The 25215-nt window shown below is 42.1% G+C and overlaps 1 protein-coding gene across 1 annotated transcript in view; it reads right to left on the bottom strand.

The window, feature by feature from the left end:
- LOC139548295 (melatonin receptor type 1B-B-like) overlaps nt 1-21652 on the bottom strand; it is a 78552-nt gene extending 56900 nt beyond the window's left edge. Inside the window, exon 1 of the mRNA XM_071357885.1 lies at nt 20585-21652. Within this exon, the coding sequence (XP_071213986.1) occupies nt 20585-20765 (181 nt within the window). The 5' untranslated portion in view covers nt 20766-21652. The remainder of the gene's footprint in view (nt 1-20584) is intronic.
- Between the last annotated feature and the right edge of the window lie 3563 nt (nt 21653-25215).

Raw genomic sequence — 25215 nt, forward strand, 5'->3', positions numbered from 1 at the left:
CCCCTGTGCCTTCTTCTCGAAGAAGCTCAGCCCGGCGGAGCGAAAGTATGATGTGGGGGACCGGGAGCTGTTGGCTGTGGTGAAGGCGTTGAAGGCGTGGAGACATTGGCTTGAGGGGGCTCAACACCCTTTTCTCATCTGGACTGACCACCAGTCTCCGCGAGGAGACTGAATCCTCATCAGGCAAGGTGGGCCATGTTTGTTACCCGTTTAGTCAGACCAGGTTCCCAGAATGTTAAGGCAGACGCACTGTCCCGGCTGTATGACACAGAGGAGCGGCCCATGGATCCTATCCCATACTCCTGGCCTCCTGCCTGGTAGCGCCGGTAGTATGGGAGCTGGACGCGGACATTGAGCGGGCGTTACGTGCAGAGCCCGCTCCCCTCCAGTGTCCTGTTGGGCGTCTGTACGTTCCGTCTGCTGTCCGTGACCGGTTAATCTATTGGGCCCACACGTCACCCTCCTCTGGTCATCCAGATATCGTCGGACGATGCTCTGTCTGAGTGGGAAGTACTGGTGGCCCACCTTGGCAAAGGACGTGAGGGTTTATGTTTCCTCCTGCTTGGTGTGCGCCCAGTATAAGGCTCCTAGACACCTGCCCAGAGGTAAGCTACACCCCTTACACGTTCCACAACGACCTTGGTCGCATCTGTCGGTCGATTTCCTCACCGATCTTCCTCCCTCACAGGGTAACACCACGATCCTGGTCGTTGTGGATCATTTTTCCAAGTCCTGCAATATCCTCCCTCTGCCCGGTCTCCCTACGACCCTCAAGACTGCGGAGGCCTTGTTTACACATGTCTTCCGGCACTACGGGGTGCCTGGGGATATAGTGTCTGATCGGGGTCCCCAGTTCACTTCGAGGGTCTTCGAGGGTTCGAGGGTTCATGGTTCGAGGGTTCATGGAACGTCTGGGGGCCTCGATCAGCCTTACCTAGGGTTTTCACCCAGAGAGTAATGGGCAGGTGGAGAGAGTGAACCAGGATGTGGGTAGGTTTCTGCGGTCTTATTGTCAGGACCGGCCGGGGGAGTGGGCGGTGTTCGTGCCCTGGGCCGAGATGGCTCAGAACTCGCTCCGCTACTCCTCCACTAACCTCTCGCCCTACCCCGTACTGGGATACCAGCCGGTTCTGGCGCCTTGGCATCAGAGTCAGACCTGGTTCAGGCGCGAGGAGGAGACCTGGGACGCCGCCAATGTTCACCTCCAGCGGGCCGTGCTGCGCCAGAAGGCCAGCGCAGATCGTCACCGCAGTGAGGCCCGGTGTTTGCACCGGAAGACCGGGTCTGGCTCTCGACCCGAAACGTGCCCCTCCGCCTGCCCTACCGTAAGCTGGGGCCGCGGTTTGTTGGGCCATTTAAAGTCCTGAGGAGACTGAACAAGGTTAGTTACCGGTTACAGCTTCCCCCCAAATACCGTATTAACCCCTTGTTCCATGTGTCTCTCCTCAGGCCGGTGGTGGCTGGCCCGCTCCAGGAGTCTGAGGTGCGGGAAGTTCCTCCACCCCCTTTGGACATCGAGGGGGCCCCGGCGAACTTCGTTCACTCCATACTGGATTTGAGGAGTCGGCCGCGGGGCTTTAGTACCTCATGCACTGGGAGGGGTACGGTCCGGAGGAGAGATGCTGGGTCCCGGTGGAGGACGTTTTGGACACTTCTATGCTGCGTGAGATCCACTGTCTTTGTCCGGATCGCCCTGCACCTCGCCCTCCGGGTTGTCCCCGAGGCCGGTATCGGCGCGCTGCTGCCACTAGTCCCATTACAGTGACTAGTCCCATTACAGTTACTAGTCCCATAACAGTCACAAGTCCCATTACTGTCACTAATCCCATTACAGTCACTAGTCCCATTACAGTCACTGGTCACATTACAGCCACTAGTCCCAATAAAGCACTAGTCCAATTATAGTCACAAGTCCCATTATTGTCAATAGTTCGATTACAGTCACAAGTCCCATTACAGTCACTAGTCCCAAAAGAGTCACTAGTCCCATTACAGTGACTAGTCCCATTACAGCACTAGTCCAATTACAGTCACTAGTCCCATTACAGCACTAGTCCCATTTCTGTCAATAGTCCCATTACAGTCACTATAACCATTACAGCACCAGTCCCCATTACAGTCCTTAGTCCCATTACAGTCACCAGTCCCATTACAGTAACTAATCCCATTACAGCAACTTGTCCTATTACAGACATTAAACCCATCACAGTCAGTAGTCCCATCACGGTCAGTAGTCCCATTACAGCCAATAGTCCTATTACAGTCACTAGTCCCATTACAGTCACTAGTCCCATTACAGTCACTAGTCCCAATACAGTCACTTGTTCCATTACTGTCACTAGTCCCATTACAACCACAAGTCCCAATACAGCCACTAGTCCCATTACATCCACTAGTCCCAATACAGTCACTAGTCCCATTACAGTCCTTAGTCCATTACAGTCACTAGTCCCATTACAGCCACTAGTACCATTAAAGGCACTAGTCCCATTATAGTCTCTAGTCCCATTACAGACAGTAGTCCCATTACAGTCACTAGTCCTATTGGAGTCACTAGTACCAATACAGCCACTAGTCCCATAACAATCACCAGTCCCATTACAGCGACTTGTCCTATTACAGACATTAGTCACATACTGTTACTAGTCCCATTACAGTCACTAGCCCAATTACAGACACTAGCCCCATTACAGACACTAGTCCCATTACAGTCACTAGTCCCAATACAGTCACTAGTCCTAATATAGTTACTAGTCCCAATACAGTCACTAGTCCCAATACAGCCACTAGTCCCATTACAGTGACTAGTCCCATTACAAGACTAGTCCCATTACTGTCAAAAGTACCATTACAGTCACTATACTCATTACAAACACTAGTCCCATTACAGTCCTTAGTCCCATTACAGTCACTAGTCCCATTACAGTCAGTAGCCCCAGTAGAGCTGCTAGTCCATTACAGTAACTTGTCCCACTAAAGTCACAAGTCCATTACAGCGACTTGTCCTAATAAAGACATTTGTTCCATTAGTAACCAATCGCATTACAGGCACTTGTCCCATTACAGGAACTTGTCCCATTACAGTCACTAGTCCCAATACAGCCACTAGTCCCATTACAGTCACTAGTCCCATTACATCCATTAGTCCAACAACATTCACTGGTCCAATTACAGCCACTAGTCCCATTACAAATACTTGTCCCATTACAGAAATTAGTCCCGTACAGTTACTAGTCCCATTACAGTCACTAGTCCAATTACAGTCACTAGCCCGATTACAATTACTAGTCCCATTACAGCCACTAGGTCCATTACAGGGACCTGTCCCATTACAGTTACCAGTCCCATACAGTCACTAGTCCATTATAGTTACTTTTCCAATTAGAGTCAATAGTCACATTACAGTCACTAATTCCATTACAGTGACTTGTCCTCTTACAGACATTAGTCCCATTACAGCCACTAGTACCATTACAGTCACTTGTCCCATTACAGTCACTAGTCCCATAGAAGCCACTAGTCCCATTACAGTTCCTAGTACCATTACAGCTACTAGTCCCATTACAGCCACTAGTCCCATTACAGTGACTTGTCCCATTACAGTCACTAGTCCAATTACAGTCACTAGTCCCATTACAGCCACTAGTCCCATTACAGTCAGTTGTCCCATTACAGGTACTTGTCCCATTACAGCCCCTAGTCCCATTACAGTCAGTTGTCCCATTACAGTCACTTGTCCCATTACAGTCACTAGTCCAATTACAGTCACCAGTCCCATTACAGTTACTCGTCCCATTACAGCCACTAGTCCCATTACAGTTACTCTATAATATTATATAATGCTCTCTATTACTCTCTCATTGTCTCATTTCTCTCTTTCACATAATTCTGGATTGGGAAGGATAGGGAGCGTTGCAGTCATCTTCATGGCCTCGTCACGCCTACCTTCTCTGGCTCTCTGTAGTGAGCTCTGGAGAGGTTCCATTGGGTACACTTCATGAATATAATCATGTAAATGGGGTCTGGAGTGGAGCAGCCAGAAGTCTTAGTGGCCCCGGCGTCTCTCCCTGGTTTGGCGAGGAGGAGGAGGAGGAGGAGGAGGCTTTTGGCGGAGCAGAGCCGCACACGCCTGTGAAGTGACGGAGCCTGCACTCTTTCAGATAAGTAAATGTCATGGGAATCCACCAAATCACGTTACATTAGTGAAGAGCGCAGCAGAGTGAGAGAGAGAGAAGAGAGCGAGAGAGCGAGAGAGAGGAGAGAGAGAGGAGAGAGAGAGAGACAGAGAGAGAGAGAGAGACAGAGAGAGAGAGAGAGAGAGAGAGAGAGAGAGAGAGAGAGAGAGAGAGAGAGAGAGAGAGAGAGAGAGAGAGAGAGAGAGAGAGAGAGAGAGAGAGAGAGAGAGAGAGAGCTACACCAGCAATGGCTCTGTTTCTGTCTCATCACACTCTTGCTCTCCGTACACAAGAAGACACTTATACGATCAGTCAAAACACACACACACAGTCTTGTATAACTAACCTTGTGGGGACACACAATTCAAACCCATTCAAAATCCTATTTTCCCTAACCCCTAACCCTAACCTTAACCTGAAAACTTAACCCTAAACCTTTGCTCCTAACCCTAAAACTAAACATAGCTACTAACCCTAAACCTGATTCTAACCCTAACACTAATTCTAACTTTAACCCTAAACTCCCTAGAAATAGCATTTGACCTTGTGGGGACTTATAGTTAAACATACAGTTAAATACATCCACACACACACACACACACACACACACACACACACACACACACACACACACACACACACACACACACACACACACACACACACACACACACACACACACACACACACACACACACACACACACACACACACACACACAACATCATGCACTCAGCACAGCGGGTAGAGCACAGCACAATGTAGAGCTACACTTAATAACATACAAGTCATACATCAGTGACAGTGCAGCACTGAAAGGATCCATTATCAGAGAAGAGATCCTATGGAGACATACTGACACAATGTCAAACACACACACACACACACACACACACACACACACACACACACACACACACACACACACACACACACACACACACACACACTATAGATAAAAGATATCCCCACACACAACATACACATCCACTGGGGATTCATTAAGAGACACAGCGAGCTGAAAGCTGAAAGCCTGCTTTGAGTGACTTCTTGGTGATACAGCACTTGAACCTGCTGTCTGAATCTTTCTGTCACTCTCTCCCGATGAAGCAATTTTTTTCTCTCTGTCTACAGTTCTGTCTTTTTACCAAGACAAACTATTGTATTTTTCTGAGTCGCACTCAGATATTCTCCCCCCCCCCCCCCCCCCCACACACACACACACACACACACCACACCACACACACACACACAAAATAAATTTATGAAAAGGTGGCATATTTTCTGAACTCAAACCCATGATAAAGATGACCAAGGAGAGAGTTTGTCGGTGGGTAGATTTGTGTGGACATGTACGCTGCTGTACGTGACAGCGTGTTCATCTTTACTCTACGACCATGAAAAAGACTCAAAATACCTTTTAATGAGACCAGTCTGCTTTAGTGCATTCAAAGAACCTGTGCCTAAGCATACTCAGGAAAATAGTAGTAGTGCACTCAGAAACCAATCAGAAAATAGTAGTAGTGTCACGCCCTGGCCTTAGTTATCTTTGTTTTCTTTATTATTTTGGTTAGGTCAGGGTGTGACATGGGGGATTTATGTGTTTTGTCTAGTCTAGGTTTTTTTTGTATGTTTATGGGGTGTTTTCTAGTCTAGGTGTTTGTATGTCCATGGTTGCCTAGATTGGTTCTCAATTAGAGGCAGCTGTTTATCATTGTCTCTGATTGGGAACCATATTTAGGCAGCCATAATCTTTAGGGATTTGGTGAGTTATTGTCTATGTATTGGTTGCTTGTGTCTGCACTTTATATATATAGCTTCACGTTCGTTTTGTTGTTTTGATTAGTTTGTTTAAGTGTTCTTCGTTTCGTTATTAATAAATAGAAGAATGTATTCGTATCACGCTGCGCCTTGGTCCTCCTCTCTTCCTCCATACAACGAACGTGACAAGTAGTGCACTGAGAAACCAATCAGAAAATAGCAGTAGTGCACTCAGAAACCAATCAGAAAATAGCAGTAGTGCACTCAGAAACCAATCAGAAAATAGTAATAGTACACTCAGAAACCAATCAGAAAATAGTAGTGGCGCACTCAGAAACCAGTCAGAAAATTGAGTTAGTGCACTCAGAAAACAGTCAGAAAATTGTAGTACACTCAGAAACCAATCAGAAAATAGTAGTAGTGCACTAAGAAACCAATCAGCTGTAGCCTCACTACAATCAAAGTAGCCTCGCTACTTTTATAGCCTCGCTACTGTATATAGCCTGTCTTTTTACTGTTTTATTTATTTACTTACCTATTGTTCACCTAATATATTTTTTGCACTATTGGTTAGTAAGCATTTCACTGTAAGTTCTACACCTGTTGTATTCGGCGCACGTGACAAATAAACTTTAATTTGATTTGATCAGAAAATAGTAGTAGTGCACTCAGAAACCAGTCAGAAAATAGTAATAGTGCACTCAGAAACCAGTCAGAAAATAGCAATAGTGCACTCAGAAACCAGTCAGAAAAGAGTAATAGTGCACTCAGAAACCAGTCAGAAAATTGAGGTAGTGCACTCAGAAAACAGTCAGAAAATAGTAGTACACTCAGAAACCAATCAGAAAATAGTAGTAGTGCACTCAGAAACCAATCAGAAAATAGTAGTAGTGCACTCAGAAACCAATCAGAAAAGATTAATAGTGCAGTCAGAAACCAGTCAGAAAACCAGCTTGTGCTTCAGAGCAGAGGAGATGCGCAAGTACAGATCAAAGCCCCCAACGGTTTTCTGGGAACGGTCAACCAACTTACAGCACTGGCCACACTCAAACCACATACTGTAATACGCAGAAACACAGACACACACAAGTGTGTACACACACATTTGCACAACATTTAACACCACACACGCATACTCACTCCCTCTTTCCCTATCTCTGTCTAACTCCTTGCACTTTACCATCCTCCCTCCCTCCCTCCCACTCTCTCTCTCTCTCTCTTTCTCTCTTTCTCTCTCCCTCTCTCTCTCTCTCTTTTTCCCTCCCTAACCTCCCTCCCTCTATTTTCTCCAACCAACTGGCATAAAACTAACCTCCAGACAGTGATCTAAACACATTGGGCTCTGGGTTGGACTATGGCCATGTCTTGAAGTTCTAAGGTCACACATAGAGGATAGCAGAAGATCCAGGGGGTCACATACAACAATCTATCAGCAGAAGCACCATACAGAGACCCTGTTAAGCAGCTAATCACTCCCACTGGATGGACAGAAAAATGTGGTTGAGGGAGGAAAGACACAGGGAGGGGTGGAGGGGAGGGAGAGAACGAGGGGAGGCACAGAGAGGGAGGAAAAGAGAGGAACAGAGAGGGTGTGAGGTAGAGAGGGAGGAGTGGAACAGAGAGAAAGAGGTAGAGGAGGGGAGGAAGACTGAGGTGTAATAGAGAGAGAATGTGATTATCGGTGCAGACTGATAATAAACTGAGGCATTATATCCGCAACCCAGATAATTACTTTTTAATGGAATCAATTCTAACTGAACTTTTACCAAACCAAAATAGTTTGAATATCTCTACCAATTAAATATTCAGACAGCAGGTGGCAAAAGGTATTAATAGACACATTTTAGGCAATATATCCGTAACCCTGATAAATACTTTTTAATGGAATCAATTCTAACTGAACTTTTACCAAACCAAAATAGTTTGAATATCTCTACCAATTAAATATTCAGACAGCAGGTGGCAAAAGGTATTAATAGACACATTTTAGGCAATATATCCGTAACCCTGATAAATACTTTTTAATGGAATCAATTCTAACGGAACTTTTTCCAAACCAAAATTGTTTGAATATCTCTACTGTCATGACATTGGCCTGGGGGTAGGTTTATGACAGTCATAAATACCTCTTCCCCCCCCATCCCCCGTTCCTCTCCCTACTCTACTGATGTGACATTAGAAAGCCCCTTTGGTTAACATAGAGATTCTGGGAATATCAGAAGTTGGGGGGAAATGAACTATATTCTGGTAATCCGACCAACTGAACATATGTGGTGGTACTTAAGGTATATTATGTCAGTTCGGTTGCCCTCTGACACATTCTAATTAATGATAGAATGACATAAACTCTACTGTGGAAAGTCTAAACATCAGAGGTATCGGATCCACATGGAATTGTTGTTTAATTCAAATGTTTGAATATGAAATTATTTGTGAAGAGATTAAATGTAATTTTAGCTTCCAAATGAGAGATTTGGGTTTTCATAAGTTTGGGCCTCTGCTCAACCAGTGGCCCGCCCCTGTGAAGAGACATGGGTTATAAACTTTTCAGACACACCCCTCTCCCTCCACTATATAAGCCATTGACGAAGATTTAACCTTCCGTTCCGAGGATATGAGGGTGACGATCCCATGTCAGAATGGTTCAGGTAATAACTACAGAACGAAACCAACATCAGCATGAGCTTTGGTTGCGACTGGTATGAACTTTGAAATCTTATTCACTACAGAAGTGATACCTCCTGGCCGTTGAGTTAGCAACAGCTGCTACAAACGCAGGTTAGGAAGGAACAGACAAAGTATCCCATCTACTACACAACGACGTTACTACAACGTATCCAGTGACCACCAGAGACATTCTTCAAAGGACAGAGGACTCGGTTTTGCAAGACGGTCTTCCATCTACCACCAACCTACTGAAGCGCAGCTCAGAGTAAATATTTATTGCATTTTCTTTTTCCAAATGGGCGGTAATTTAGAATGCATAAGATACTGTATTTACGATAGCACAGCTTCGGCCCTGTCCCAGTCTCCCGCTCTTTCACTCAAACCCAGCCCTTTTCCTTTTTGTAACAAGCTGTCATATCTGTTCCGCCCGCTATTGACGTTTTCCTTTATGACGGCAATTTGTAATCAAGTTATGATTTAATTGTGTATGTGTGATTCTGTGTGATTAGTTAGGTATTTAGTAAATAAATAATTAAACCCAATTTGTATTGCTGATTCAACTTGTTAGCCAGGGTTCGTGAAGATAACCAAGAATTTACAACTTTCAGATGAGACTGAAGTAATGTGACGATTAATATTGACTGCTATTGATGTAAAATATTATTAGGTCTTTAAGAGTTTATTCAGAAGATAACAGCTCTATAAATATTATTTTGTGATGCCCCTCCTCTCTAGTTAATTATATTTACATGATTAGTTCAATCAGGTAATATTAATTACGGAGAAAGTATTTTATAGAATAGCATGTCATAACACTTAATCCGGCATAGCAAAGACACGACACTACCAATTAAATATTCAGACAGCAGGTGGAAAAAGGTATTAATAGACAGATTTTCTGGTCGATGGTTATCGTAAAAGAGGTGCAGTTAGATGGAGGGAGCTGTAAATGGTGGCTGGCAGTCAGAAAATAGGATGTTAAAATGTTTATAAGTTTATGCTTATAAACTTGTTGCAATTCAGCATGGTGAGACATCTATCAGTTATCTTAGCCTCTAACCTTTAGTACCTGTGAAAATCACACAGGGGAAGGCAATTATGAGCACATAGAACAGACGTTCAAAAAGTTTTGGAGGGGAAAAAAGAGAAGCTGCAGGGGTAGAGTGCTGCCCACACACACACACACACACACACACACACACACACACACACACACACACACACACACACACACACACACACACACACACACACACACACACACACACACACACACACACACACACACACACACACACACACACACACACACACACTACCAACTCACCAGCTCTGGCACACTCCACAAGGGAGATAGAGAGAGGGAAATAAACAGAGGAGTGGGGGAAAGAGAGAGGAATGGGATAGATGATATGGAGAAAGAGGGGAGAGAGAGAGAGTGAGAGATAGAGAGAGAGAAATAGAGAGTAAGAGAGAAGACAGAGAGAGAGTGAGAGATAGAGAGAGAGAAATAGAGAGTAAGAGAGAAGACAGAGAGAGAGAGAGTGAGAGATAGAGAGAGAGCAATATAGAGTAAGAGAGAAGACAGAGAGAGAGAGAGTGAGAGATACAGAGAGAGAAATAGAGAGTAAGAGAGAAGACATAGAGAGAAGAGAGAGAGTGACAGAGAGAGAGAAATAGAGAGTAAGAGAGAAGAGAGAGAGAGAGAGAGAGAGAGAGAGAGAGAGAGAGAGAGAGAGAGAGAGAGAGAGAGAGAGAGAGAGAGAGAGAGAGACAGAGAGAGAGAGAGAGAGAGAGAGAGAGAGAGAGAGAGAGAGAGAGAGAGAGAAATAGAGAGTAAGAGAGAAGACAGAGAGAAGACAGAGAGAGAGCGAGAGAGAAATAGAGAGTAAGAGAGAAGACAGAGAGAAGACAGAGAGAGAGAGAGGGAGAGAGTGACAGAGAGAGAGCGAGAAATAGAGAGTAAGAGAGAAGACAGAGAGAGAAGAGAGAGAGAGAAATAGAGAGTAAGAGAGAAGACAGAGAGAGAAGAGAGAGAGAGTGACAGAGAGAAATAGAGAGTAAGAGAGAAGACAGAGAGAGAAGAGAGAGAGAGAAATAGAGAGTAAGAGAGAAGACAGAGAGAGAAGAGAGAGAGAGACAGAGAGAGAGAAATAGAGAGTAAGAGAGAAGACAGAGAGAGAGAATCTGGGGTGAGATAGAGTGCCATGTAGGCTTCAAAGGCAATGTCTGGCGACGTGCTGTCAATGGTCCCGGGCGCTGTGTCTGGGACGAGGTCTGGCTCTAGGAAGGTCTCCCCCCTGGCACATTTAGGATGAATACCTCTGTGCCTGCCTTTAATTGGCTCCTGCTCATTACGAGTGGGGGATAGGAGAGCTCTGGGACCTGTTAACAAGCCAGGCATATTAATAAGAGGGTCAATTAGATATTCACCCTCATATCCCCATTCAGCCACACTGACTATGGGGTTCTCAGGTAGCCTAGCAGTTAGAGCATTGGGTCAGTAACTGAAGGGTCGCTGCTTCGAATACCCGAGCAGACGAGGAGAAAAATCTTTTGATGTGCCCTTGAGCAAGGCACTTAACCCTAATTTGCTCCAGGAGCGCTGTACTACTATGGCTGACACAGTAAAACAACACATTTCACTGCACCTATTGTGTGTATGTGGGAATAAAACATGTAATTTTTTCTCCTATAGGTCAATACATGCACACACGCGTGCACAAACACACAACGCAAGCCTACTTGATGGTAATAGCGCTCACTCTCACCCCTAGTGGACGGTTTTGAAGGCATTTCCTGACGTCCTCAGGACATGGATAGACTTCCAATTTCGATGGCAATCTTGAACAATCTGGCTGCACCACGAGCCGCCAGAACAGCTTCAATGCGCCTTGGCATGGTTTCTACAAGTGTCTGGAACTCTATCAGAGGATGCCACAACATTCTTCCATGAGAAATTCCATCATTTGATGTTTTGTTGATGGTGGTGAAAAACGCTGTCTCAGGCACCGCTCCAGAATCTCCCAAAGTGTTTAATTAGTTTGAGATCTGGTGACTGAGTCACACACACAAAAAAGCACAAACTTTAAACCGCATGTGCTCCTTTGAAACCCCTCTTTCAAAGTCACTGAGGTCTCTTCATCTAGCCATGGTAACCCAAATAATATAGAGCAATAGTAATGACGTCTTTTTGTAGGCACTAACTCCGCCATAGCTCGTTGGCCAAAGCCAATGGGGAAATGAACAGAGTTTTTGGAGGGTTTTTGGATAAACTCTGAAAATAAGGTTTGTTGTAAAGACAGGATTAGGAGATAATGTATGTTTTTTTCTATGAGGTCATCTTCTTTAGCTAACTTCACTTTTTGTAAATTTGGAAGCATTTATGTAATAAAAGAAAGCACATAAAAGCTTATGAAGGCTTCATAATTAATGTTTAATGGGTGATATTATCTCATTGAACAAAACGTATAAGATCTCCAAAGCCTGTCTTAACCTCAGACCTTGTTTTCTGTGTTTATCCCAAAGCCCTATTCCTTCCCAATTCATTTCCGCCATATGAATGGCTGAACGAACCAGATGTAACTAATTTCATTTTTTAGGACTACAAGCTGGCGAGCTTTATGGGCGACTGGGCATGATGGGATGTTAATTGCTTAACTAACTCAGGAACCACATCAGTGTGGAAGCACCTGCTTTCAATACACTTTGTATTCCTTATTTACTCAAGTGTTTCCTTTATTTTGGAAGTTACCTGTATGTGTGCTGTTTGATCAAACTGAAAATGAACGTTCCCAAGGCAAAGTGCCAATATTTGCTTGCAATGGTACTTACAGTATTCTTCCTCTGGTTTACCAACAAGTACTCACTGGTTTAAGAGCTTTAGGATCATGTAGTTTGTTTGTGTGTGTGTGTGTGTGTGTGTGTGTGTGTGTGTGTGTGTGTGTGTGTGTGTGTGTGTGTGTGTGTGTGTGTGTGTGTGTGTGTGTGTGTGTGTGCAGTGATGCTGACAATTCTCTCGCTCTGTGTTACACAACACAATACAATGCACAATGAACTAGCTCTTTACAGTTTAGCACAGCCATTCCAATGAATTCTCTCTCCATTCCCAGACTACAGCAATTTCTCTCTTATTACAATAATGACATAAAAACCTATACTACCAACAAGTACTCAAGACATTTTATCAATAGATGTTGTTTTTGGAATGCAATATTTATGCAACTAGGAGGCGGCTAGGACACAGGCACTTATTTTTCTTTGTGTATTGGGGCTAGACGCGAACTGTCACATCTTGGCATCTTGACTGGCTGCACCCATGCGTTAGATCAGGGTAGAGGTGTCATGTCCATAGGGGGTACAGAGGCACGTGCCCCCTCACAGTGGCCCTCTTGGAGCTCTTTCCATGACATAAGCTGGCCAGGTGAATCCAGGTGAAAGCTATGACCCCTTATTGATGTCACCTGTTAAATCCAATTCAAATCAATGTAGATGAAGGGGAGGAGACAGGTTAAAGGAATTTTAAGCCTTGACACAATTGAGACATGGATTGTGTATGTGTGCCATTCAGAGAGTGAATGGGCAAGACAAAAGATTGAAGTGCCTTTGAATGTGGTATGGTAGTAACCGCAACGCTGCTGGGTTTTTCACGCTCAACAGTTTCCCATGTGTATCAAGAATGGTCCACCACCCAAAGGACATCCAGCCAACTGGACATACAGTAACTGTGGGAAGCATTCGAGTCCACATCGATCAGCACCCATGTGGAACACTTTTGACCACTTGTAGTCCATGCCCAATGAATTGAGGCTGTTCTGAGGGCAAAATTGTGTGAAACGCAACATTAGGAAGGTGTTCCTAATGTTTTGTCCACTCAATGTATGTATATACAGTACGAGTCAAAAGTTTGGACACACCTACTCATTCAAGGGTTTTTCTTTATTTTTACTATTTTCTAAATTGTAGAATAATAGTGAAGAAATCAAAACTATGACATAACACATATGGAATCATGTAGTAACCAAAAAAGTGTAAATCAAATCAAAATATATTTTAGATTTTAGATTCTTCAAAAAGCCACCCTTTGCCTTGATGACAACTTTGCACACTCTTGGCATTCTCTCAACCAGCTTCATGAGGTAGTCACCTGGAATGCATTTCAATTAACAGGTGTCCCTTGTTAACTTCTCTGCGCTACGGATCCCTTCTACGGGATCATTTTCCTAAACAACCGCTGAATTGCAGGGCGCAAAATATTACTAAAAATATTTATAATCATGCAATCACAAGTGAAATATACCAAAACACAGCTTAGCTTGTTGTTAATCCACCTATCGTGTCAGATTGTGAAAATATGCTTTGCAGCGAAAGCAATCCAAGCTTTTGTGAGTGTATCAATCAATGCTAGAACAGCTAGCCCCAAATTACCATGGTCACGAAAGTCAGAAAAGCAATAGAATTAATCGCTTACCTTTGATAATCTTCGGATGTTTGCACTCACGAGACTCCCAGTTACACAATAAATGTTATTTTTGTTCGATAAATATTACTTTTATAACAAAAAAACTCCATTTGGGTTGCGCGTTATGTTCAGAAAACTACAGCCTCGTTCCGGTCCTGAAAGGCAGAAGAAAATTCCCAAACGTATCAGATTCAAAAATATTACAAAAAATATTTATAATCATGCAATCACAAGTGAAATATACCAAAATACAGCTTAGCTTGTTGTTAATCCACCCATCGTGTCAGATTTTGAAAATATGCTTTGCAGCGAAAGCAATCCAAGCTTTTGTGAGTGTATCAATCAATGCTAGAACAGTTAGCCTTATATTAGCTTGGTTAGCTTGGTCACGAAAGTCAGAAAAGCAATAAAATGTATCGCTTACCTTTGATAATCTTCGGATGTTTGCACTCACGAGACTCCCAGTTACACAACGCCATTTAGGTTGCGCGTTATGTTCAGAAAACCAAAGCCTCGTTCCGTTCAACGAAAATTCCAAAAAGTATCCGTAATGGTCGTAGAAACATGTCAAATGTTTTTTATAATCAATCCTCAGGTTGTTTTTAACAAACATAATCGATAATATTTCAACCGGACCGTAACCTCTTCAATAAGAGAGAAAAAGAAAATGGAGAGCTACCCCTCTCACGCGCAGGAACTAATCAGAGGACACCTGACTAGTTTTGAAAATTCTCGCTCAATTTTCAAAATAAAAGCCTGAAACTATGTCTAAAGCCTGGTCACAGCCTGAGGAAGCCATTGGGAAAGGAATCTGGTTGATACCCCTTTAAATGGAAGAAAGACGGAACAGGAAACACAGATAAAAAATTAAAAAACACTTCCGGGTTAGATTTTCTCAGGTTTTCGCCTGCAGAATCAGTTTTGTTATACTCACAGACAATATTTTGACAGTTTTAGAAACTTTGGAGTGTTTTCTATCCTAATCTGTATATGCATATTCTAAGATCTGGACCTGAGAAATAGTCCATTTACCTTGGGAACGTTATTAAAAATATATATTAATAATCTGACCCCTAGCGTCAAGAGGTTAAAAGTTAATTGTGGAAAGTATTTCCTTCTTAATGTGTTTGAGCCAATCAGTTGTGTTGTGACAAGGTAGGGTTGGTATACAGAAGATAGTCCTATTTGGTAAAAGACCAAGTCCATATTATGGCAAGAACAGCACAAATGTGACTCATTTCAGGAAAGTAGGTGTATGTAGCGGGTCACTACTTCACACGAGAGCCATTTAAACGTAAACCTTTTTTTTTTATCAAAATGTTTTTTTTTGCAGAAATGCCTTCTGGAACATATGAATTTTCATGTGCCTTAATAGCAAACTTGTATGCCATCTGTAAATACAAAAAAATAAAAATAATGATGAGCTTGGTTGCTTTAGCCACAGAAAAAGTCAGCAACCTTCCCGCTAGCCATGATTGGCTGAGATAATGAGTGGGCTGGATATGCCGAGAGATGACTTCGGATTGGTCTGCCATATAGCACGCTTTTGCCTAATTGAGCTGGTCAGTATCTGTATGTAATCCTGTTTAAAAAAAATATATATAGTGTTATATCGCGTAGTAGAACTGCATACGTGTTTCTCTCCACTTTCTGGAGGACCGAATTTTGAAATCAGTGGAATTAGAGTATAATAGCTAAGGGAATAGAGAAAACAACTGACTCCGGATTACATATTCAAACTAAGGGCAACCATGGCATCCGTGACAGGGAGAAGCGTCCATCTATCCATGATGTATACGGGTAAGATAGTATAGCTAACGGCTAGCTACATTTTCAGATATTAAACGTTTCTAACTTCAACAGAAAGTTGATTTCATTTCAAGTTAAAGAGCACTGTTAGCTAGATAGCTAACGTTAACTGGCTGGCTCGCTAGCTAAAGTTACGTGTAAGATCTTATTATTTGTATCTCAGAGCCATTTGCTTTGCTAGTTATAGCCTAATGTTATCTAGCTAACATTGAACTTGATTGGTTACCTACCTGCAGATTCATGCAGGGTAGTAACGTCATGAGTTGAGATTATGGTACATTGTTTAGCTAGCTAGCTAGCTACATGTCTTAACAAAAGACATAACAAAAGACAAAATGCAAGTATCAATTTCAATAGAATGTCACTGCAACAACGGTTGATAGACGTAGCTGGTAAATTCACTCTGGCTATCCACTCTGATTTCAGAGCACCGTAAGATAGTCTAGCTTGTTGCATTTTCAGATATTACACATTTCTAATTTTGACAAAGTAATTTTCATTTCAAGTTAAACTGTACTGTTAGCTAGCTAGCTAACATTAGCTGGCTGGCTGGCTCGCTAGCTAACATTACATGTATGATCCGGTTATTCATATCTCAAGCTAGCCAATGTTAGCCAGTTAGCTTGGGTGCTTGACTGCTGTTGTTAAAACAGAACACTCGGATCAACCTTAAAGAGATGGGTGGAGCTAAAGCATAAGAGGGTGTGAATGGGTGTAGACAAAGAAGAGCTAGGCACCAAAACATTAAAAGGTCATTTTCTCAAAAGTGAGGTTTCAAGTTTATCAACTTTCAAAGCAGAATTACTTTCCCATTGTTCAAATGTAGTTTATGATAGACACTTTTGTAGCTCTGTGTCTCTGCATTAATCCAATGTAAAAAATCTAATTTCAAATTTTAATACATAAGATCAAATCTTCAAATGCAGTCGCAAAAACCATCAAGCGATATGATGAAACTGGCTCTCATAAGGACCGCCACAGGAAAGGAAGACCCAGAGTTACCTCTGCTGCAGAGGATAAGTTTATTAGAGATGTCAGCCTCAGAAATTGCAGCCCAAATAAACACTTGACAGAGTATAAGTAACAGACACATCTCAACATCAACTGTTTTTTAAACAGTCTGCAGTCTGCAGTGATGCAGTCTGGATTTGAACCAGACTGCAGTGCAGGAGGCATCACTGCAGTCCCTGGTTCAAATCCAGACTGCATCACATCCGGTTGTGATTTGGAGTCCCATAGGGCGGCGCACAATTGGCCCCGTGTCGTCTGGGTTTGGCTGGGGTAGGCCACCATTGTAAATAAGAATTTGTTCTTAAAACTTCTTGAGGATAGGGTGCAGAGTTTTCACTTAGGGAAAAATAGCGTGCGCAATTTCAACTTCGTGCTACTCATCCCCAGAATATAAGATATGCATATTATTAGTAGATTTGGATAGGAAACACTCTGAAGTTTCTAAAACTGTTTGAATCATATCTGTAAGTATAACAGAACTTATATAGCAGTCAAAACCCTGAGGACTAACTTTTTTCTTTTTAAGTTCCTGTATGTTCAATGGTTTGTTATGGGCAAACCAGAATTCTAATCAGTATACACGTAGTTCCTACTGCTTCCACTGGATGTCGCCATTGTATGGAAAAAGGTTAAGGTTTTTCCTTAGTTAACAGAGAAAGATATTGACCCGGAAGTGGAGTGACGTCGTTTGTTTATGTTTGAGAGTTGAGCAAGACTTGAAAAGTACCGTGAGTTTGTTGATATCCTGTATTGAAAACAGATTGACCAGTCTTCAATTTGATCGATTATTAACGTTTGCAAATAACTTAAGTTGTATTACAAAAGTACTTTGAAATGTTTTGGCAAAGTTTAGAGGTAATTTTTTTGATATTTTGTCGTGATTTTGCGCAAATTGAACGCTGTTTTTCCTGGTACAACGGCGCCAAATAAATGGACAATTTGGATATATATGGACGGAATTAATCGAACTAAAGGACCATTTGTGATGTTTATGGGACATATTGGAGTGCCAACAAAAGAATCTCGTCAAAGGTAATGCATGTTTTATATTTTATTTCTGCGTTTTGAGTAGCGCCGGCATGGTTGAAATTGTCAAAAAAGAGAGTGTAGCTTCTGTACTATCATCAGATAATAGCATCTTATGCTTTCGCCGAAAAGCCTTTTTGAAATCTGACATGTTGGCTGGATTCACAACGAGTGTAGCTTTAATTTGGTATCTTATATGTGTAATTTAATAAAGTTTGATTTTATAGATTTTTTTTTGAATCTGCCGCTCTACATTTTAACAGGCTGTTGGGACGCTAGCGTCCCGCTATCCCAGAGAGGTTAACTGACTTTCCTAGTTAAAGAAATAAAAAATATATTTTTAAAAACAGACTGCTGTGCCACTCGGGAGCCCTGCTGAGAGGAGACTGAGTGAATCAGGCCCTCATGGTCGAAGTGCTGCAAAGCTACCACTACTAAAGGACACCAATAATAATAAGAGACTTGCTTGGGCCAAGAAACATGACCAATGGACATTAGACTGGTGGAAATCTGTCCTTTGGTCTGATAAGTTCACACCTCCAGGCTGTGTAAGGGCTATTTGACCAAGAAGGGGAGTGATGGAGTGCTGCATCAGATGACCTGGCCTCCACAATCACCGAACTCAACACAATTAAAAGATGGCTTGGGATGAGTTGGACCACAGAGTGAAGGAAAAGCAGCCAATAAGTGCTCAGCATACGTGGGAACTTCTTCAAGACTGTTGGAAAAGCATTCCAGGTGAAGATGGTTGAGAGAATGCCAAGAGTGTGCCAAGCTTTCATCAAGGCAAAGGGTGGCTACTTTGAAGAATCTCAATTAACACTTTTTTGGTTACTACATAACTCCATATGTGTTATTTCATAGTTTTGATGTCTTCGCTATTATTCAACAATGTAGAAAATAGTAAAAATATAGAAACCCCTTGAATGAGTAGGTGTACCCAAACTTTTGACTGGTACTGTGTATATATATTTTGATGTATTATTATTATTTGTTGTTGATTCTTTGTAATACTCTTAGCCACTTTGCAATTTTATGATGTTGTTTTTTGAAGTTGTTCTGAATAAGACTCACATGCCTTTCAAATGTTTACCCAGATTTTAGAAAAGATGTAGAGAAGCATATTTAAGGAGTGTTAGTAAATTTACTCTTGCGGGCCAGAGGTCGCTCAGAGTGTGCTCTGGGCGTTCGTAAGTTCAGAGCATATGAAGAAAAATACATAGAATTAAGCCTAATAATTATTGCTCTAGATTCCCGGAATAAGCTGCCCCTCAGACTTTTAGGGTGCATGACACCCCTAGTAGATGATGCCTGAATAAAAGCAAGTGAACCGAGCACGATAAATCACGACTGTGACTGCTGTTAAAGTGCTACAGAGATTTGAGAGCTCAGTGTTGAGAACAACAGACTGGAATTGACCGACAGTACTACAACTAATCCCCGGCCCCTGCATTACATCCCCAAACCATCACAACTAAATTGTATTTCTGTCTTCAAACATATATTACAATATTAATCAGTAACCTAGATGACAGCTACCTAGCCCGTTCAGAAAACGCCAAACAAAATAAATATATTATAAATCACGCGAATGGGCACACAGCTGACGTGTGTTGGTATAATTGGTGCTCGTGCGCCTTTTTTCCGCGCTGGTGGATAATGGCGGGAATCCATCGGTTTATACTGTGGTACTTTTGCATTTTCTCTATGGACACGACAGGCCTATGAAAACAGTTCTAGTTTAAAAATGTTGTCAAAACCCAATTTGAAAAGAAAAAAAAAGTGTAGGCCTCTGTTTATACACAAACAAAAAAAACATGTATATTTGCTTATGTATTATTTAATAACAATACTTTTAAATAACAATTAAGGTCAATATTGATAGAACAATGGATTATGGCAACAATAAAGCAAGCTAAAAGAATCCCATGAGATTTAAATATGTTATCCAAATCATAATCTATGTATACTTTATGTGTACATTATTTGGTAGGAATCGAGCACCACAATAAGATCTGAGAACTCCCTGTAGCTCTTCACAAGTGACTCCCGAATGACTCTCAAAGCATTGCCATAGGTTAAAACACCTTACAGACAATAAGACATAACATTTTCCCATAACAATCGTCAACATTCGATACAATCATAATTTTTTATCTGTGCATAAAGTAAACTAAATGCATATGATGTTCACACCATCCGCATAGGAGGAATACATTCAGTATGTTCAGCAGTCTCATTCATATGGGGTCTTGACTGTAGGCTTATTGGTGTGAATGAGACCGTTCAGTGATTCAGATAAGGCACAAGACCGAAATCCTATTTTCAAACTCTCTCCTTGTCATTGCATTTATAATATATATTTTTTATTGGTCGATAAGTCAATGTTATGCCAAATAATTTCAACAATATTAAGGTAGGCTATAGGTAGGCTATAACCAGGGGTACCATCTTTCTCCGTCTCTCTCTCTCTCTCTCTCTCTCTCTCTCTCTCTCTCTCTCTCTCTCTCTCTCTCTCTCTCTCTCTCTCTCTCTCTCTCTCTCTCTCTCTCTCTCTCTCTCTCTCTCTCTCACACACACACACACACACACACACACACACACACACACACACACACACACACACTCTCTCTCTCTAATAACAATATAACAATAACAATAATTATCCACTTACCCGCATTCCTAAGTTTCCGGTTCCTAAGCACTGAAATGATAACCAGCAAGTTGCCCAAGACATCCACCACGGTGGTGAAGATCAGCACGCTGGCCAGTACCGTGATAGCCCATGCGGGACGCGCCCCCGGCCGCGCTTCCAGTTCCGTGCGGTTCCTGGAGAACGAAACATTCTCTGGCATTTCGAAAACCTTAGGGCTGCCAATTTATGTCCTCCCCGTCCGAGTCATTCAAACCCCGCTGTCCTTCTGACAAAACACTAACATGTTGTTGCAAAAGTAGACTTGTAGCCTATTTGATAGCTGAATATGTTAAACGTCGCGTTGGGTTTTGACAGTCTGTGATGCACACAGTTTCTCAACTTGCTCCGAGTGAGCGCGCCTTCATCGAGTTGTTTATAACTGCGCCCGCTCTGGCTAGCTGACCCTAATATCCCCTATCGATCAAATACTTGAGATTACTCGTGTGTGCTCCGTGCCCTCATTCTTGGCAGCTCATTTGCATATCCAGTCCAGCTGTTATCCCTGTGTGAACGCGCCTATCGCTTTCTCTCAATCCTTCTCTCTCCTGTTCCGGTCGGACCGAACCTTGCCCGCAGTGCTGTGAGCTGCCGTGTGTCTTGCCTCTGGCAAAGTCTGGCTGCGATCTGAATTATTTGTTTTAAAATTGTCTCGGAATTGCGAAACCACAGCGCAATCAGACTAGCGAGCGAGAGCCAGACGGTTGGTTTGTATTCAGAAAGAGGATATATCGGGGAAGCGGATTCATTAACTCGTGCTTCGAACCCGAGCTCAGTGAAGCGTGCGTTTGTTTCATTATTATTGTTTCGCTCAGCGCGGTGACAATATTTTGTTCATTAATTTGAAGATGTATGTCTGCCTGCGGTGCGCCGTCTGGAAACAACGTTGTATGACATCGAAATGACTATTATTCCACAACAGATTCCGGCTGTGACCGACCTTTTCACAACAAAAAGTGTCAAGTTCCCAGTATGAAGAGCGCACTGGCTACCACCACGGAGCGTGAATTGGGTATGAGGGACTGGAATGTCAGACCCACTGGAAAAAAATGGTTGAATCAATATTGTTTTAATGTCATTTCAATTAAAACATGTAAAGCGATGACGATGAATCAACGTGGAAAACTGACTGGATTGGCAAAAAGTAATCTATGAAAGGGAATTTCGTCTTTTCACGTAACCTTTAACCAACATCCAATGACATGGTGAATTTAGTTGATTTCACCTTGAATTCGCGTTAGTTGACAACTCAACCAAATGTAAATCAAAATTAGATGTTGAAATGATGTCTGTGCAGAGGGGGTATTGTGCACCTCCTCTCTGGGCTTCTGGGGAGCACCATCTCCTATGAGTTCCCTCAACCAGTTCCAGTGTGCTATATTCTCGCCCCAACAACTATATATATATATATATATATATATATATATATATATATATATATATATATATATATATATACAGTTGAAGTCGGAAGTTTACATACACCTTAGCCAAATACATTTAAACTCAGTTTTTCCCAATTTCTGACATTTAATCCTAGTAAAAATTCCCTGTCTTAGGTCAGTTAGGATCACCACTTTATTTTAAGAATGTGAAATGTCAGAATAATAATAGAGATAATTATTTATTTCAGCTTTTATTTCTTTCATCAAATTCCCAGTGGGTCAGAAGTTTACATACACCCAATTAGTATTTGGTAGCATTGCCTTTAAATTGTTTAACTTGGGTCAAAAGTTTCGGGTAGCCTTCCACAACCTTCCCACAAAAAGTTGAGTGAATTTTGTCCCATTCCTCCTGACAGAGCTGGTGTAACTGAGTGAGGTTTGTAGGCACCCTTGATTGCACAATCTTTTTCAGTTCTGCCCACACATTTTCTATAGGATTGAGGTCAGGGCTTTGTGATGGCCACTCCAATACCTTGACATTGTTGTCCTTAAGCTCATTGTCCATTTGGAAGACCTATTTGCGACCAAGCTTTAAATTCCTGACTGATGTCTTGAGATGTTACTTCAATATATCTACATAATTTTACTGCCTCATGATGCCATCTATTTGTGAAGTGCTCCAGTCCCTCCTGCAGCAAAGCTCCCCCACAACATGATGCTGCCACCCCCGTGCTTCACGGTTGGGATGGTGTTCCTCAGCTTGCAAGCTTCCCCCTTTTTCCTCCAAACATAATGATGGTCATTATGGCCAAACAGTTCTATTTTGTTTCATCAGACCAGAGGACATTTCTCCAAAAAGTGCGATCTTTGTCCCCATATTTGTGGAGTGGTTGAAAAACGAGTTTTAATGACTCCAACCTAAGTGTATGTAAACTTCCAACTTCAACTGTATACAGTACCAGTCAAAAGTTTGGACACACCTACTCATTCAAGGGCTTTTCTTTATTTTTACTATTTTCTACAAAGTAGAATAATAGCGAAGACATGAAAACTATGAAATAACACATATGGAATCATGAATGTCCATTTGATTTATACAACATGCCTACCTACCACTTTGAAGATGCAAAATATTTTTAATTGTGAAACAAACAAGAAATAAGACCCCAAAAAACTAAAAATTGAGCGTGCATAACTATTCATCTCCCTAAAGTCAATACTTTGTAGAGCCACCTTTTGCAGCAATTACAGCTGCAAGTCTCTTGGGGTATGTCTCTATAAGCTTGGCACATCTAGCCAATGGCATATTCTCAATTGGATTGAGGTCTGGGCTTTGACTAGGCCATTCCAAGACATTTAAATGTTTCCCCTTAAACCACTCAAGTGTTGCTTTTGCAGTATGATTAGGGTCATTGTCCTGCTGGAAGGACTGTCCCAGTCTCAAATCACTTGAAGACTGAAACAGGTTTCCCCCAAGAACGTCCCTGTATTTAGCGCCATCCATCATTCCTTCAATTCCGACCAGTTCCTCAGTCTCTGCAGATGAAAAACATCCCAACAGCATGATGCTGCCACCACCATGCTTCACTATGGGGATGCTGTTCTCAGGGTGATGAGATGTGTTGGGTTTGCGCCAGACAGTTGATGGCTAAAAAGCTCAAATTTAGTCCCATCTGACCAGAGTACCTTCCTCCATATGTTTGAGGAGTCTCCCACATGCCTCTTGGCAAACACCAAACGTGTTTGCTTATTTTTTTCTTCAAGCAAATGCTTTTTTCTGGCCACTCTTCCGTAAAGCCCAGCTCTGTGGAGTGTACGGCTTAATGTGGTCCTATGGACAAATATTCCAATCTCTGCTGTGGAGCTTTGCAGCTCCTTCAGGGTTAACTTTGGTCGCTTTGTTGCCTCTCTGATTAATGCCCTCATTGCCTGGTCCGTGAGTTTGGTGGGCGGCCCTCGCTTGGCAGGTTTGTTGTGGTGCCATATTCTTTCCATTTTTTAATAATGGATTTAACGGTGCTCTGTGGGATGTTCAAAGTTTCTGATATTTTTTCATAATCCAACCTTGATCTGTACTTCTCCACAACTTTGTCCCTGACCTGTTTGGAGAGCTCCTTGGGCTTCATGGTGTCGCTTGCTTGGTGGTGCCCCTTGCTTAGTGGTGTTGCAGACTCTGGGGCCATTCAGAACAGCTGTATATATAATGAGATTATGTGACAGATCATGTGACACTTAGATTGCACACAGGTGGACTTTATTGAACTAATTATGTGACTTCAGAAGGTAATTGGTTGCACCAGACCTTATTTAGGCGCCTCATAGCAAAGGGGGTGAATAAATATGCACGCACCACTTTTCCGTGAATAAAAAAATAATAATTTTGAAACAAGTTATTTTATTCATTTCTCTTCACCAATTTGGACTATTTTGTGTATGTCCATTACATGACATCCAAATAAAAATCCACTTAAATTACAGGTTGTTATGCAACAAAATAAGAAAAACTCCAAGGAGGATGAATACTTTTACAAGGCACTATATCTGTGAGTTATGAAAACTAAGTGTTTTGCAAATTTCGAACTTACAATATGGCTACTAATACTGGAAAAGCTAAATCAAAGTCCAGGTATACAGATTTTGGATGATATTCTAGCAGAAATCTACCGGGAAAGTTTCATAGACAACAGCTAAAGGAGAGGACGCTAACGTTACCTTAGACTGGTAAGTGAAATACCAGTCTTTATATTTATATCTTTTATATTATAAATCCGAAAGCCACAACATGTCAAAGTCAACATACAATACACATTGGGCTCCCGACTGGCGCAGTGATCTAACACACTGCAGTACCTGGTTCGAATCCAGGCCGTGATTGGGAATCCCATAGGGCGGCGCACAATTGGCACAGCGTCGTTCTGGTTTGGCCGGGGTAGGCGTCATTGTAAATAAGAATTTGTACTGACTTGCCTAGTTAAATAAAGGTTAATTTAAAAAATAAACAAATAATTGGTCCACACACTTCACCACAGTGTTCTCCACTCTATATAATATATGTTTATAGATGTGTTGTATATTTGATGTATTGCTAAAAAAGGTGTCATTGTAAATACGAATTTGTATTGACTTGCCTAGTTAAATAAAGGTTAATAAAAAATTATAATTGGTACAAACACTTCACCACAGTGTTCTCCACTCTATATAATATATGCTTATAGATGTGTTGTTTAT

The sequence above is a fragment of the Salvelinus alpinus genome, chromosome 21 (assembly GCF_045679555.1).
Source record: "Salvelinus alpinus chromosome 21, SLU_Salpinus.1, whole genome shotgun sequence".
Taxonomy (NCBI): domain Eukaryota; kingdom Metazoa; phylum Chordata; class Actinopteri; order Salmoniformes; family Salmonidae; genus Salvelinus; species Salvelinus alpinus.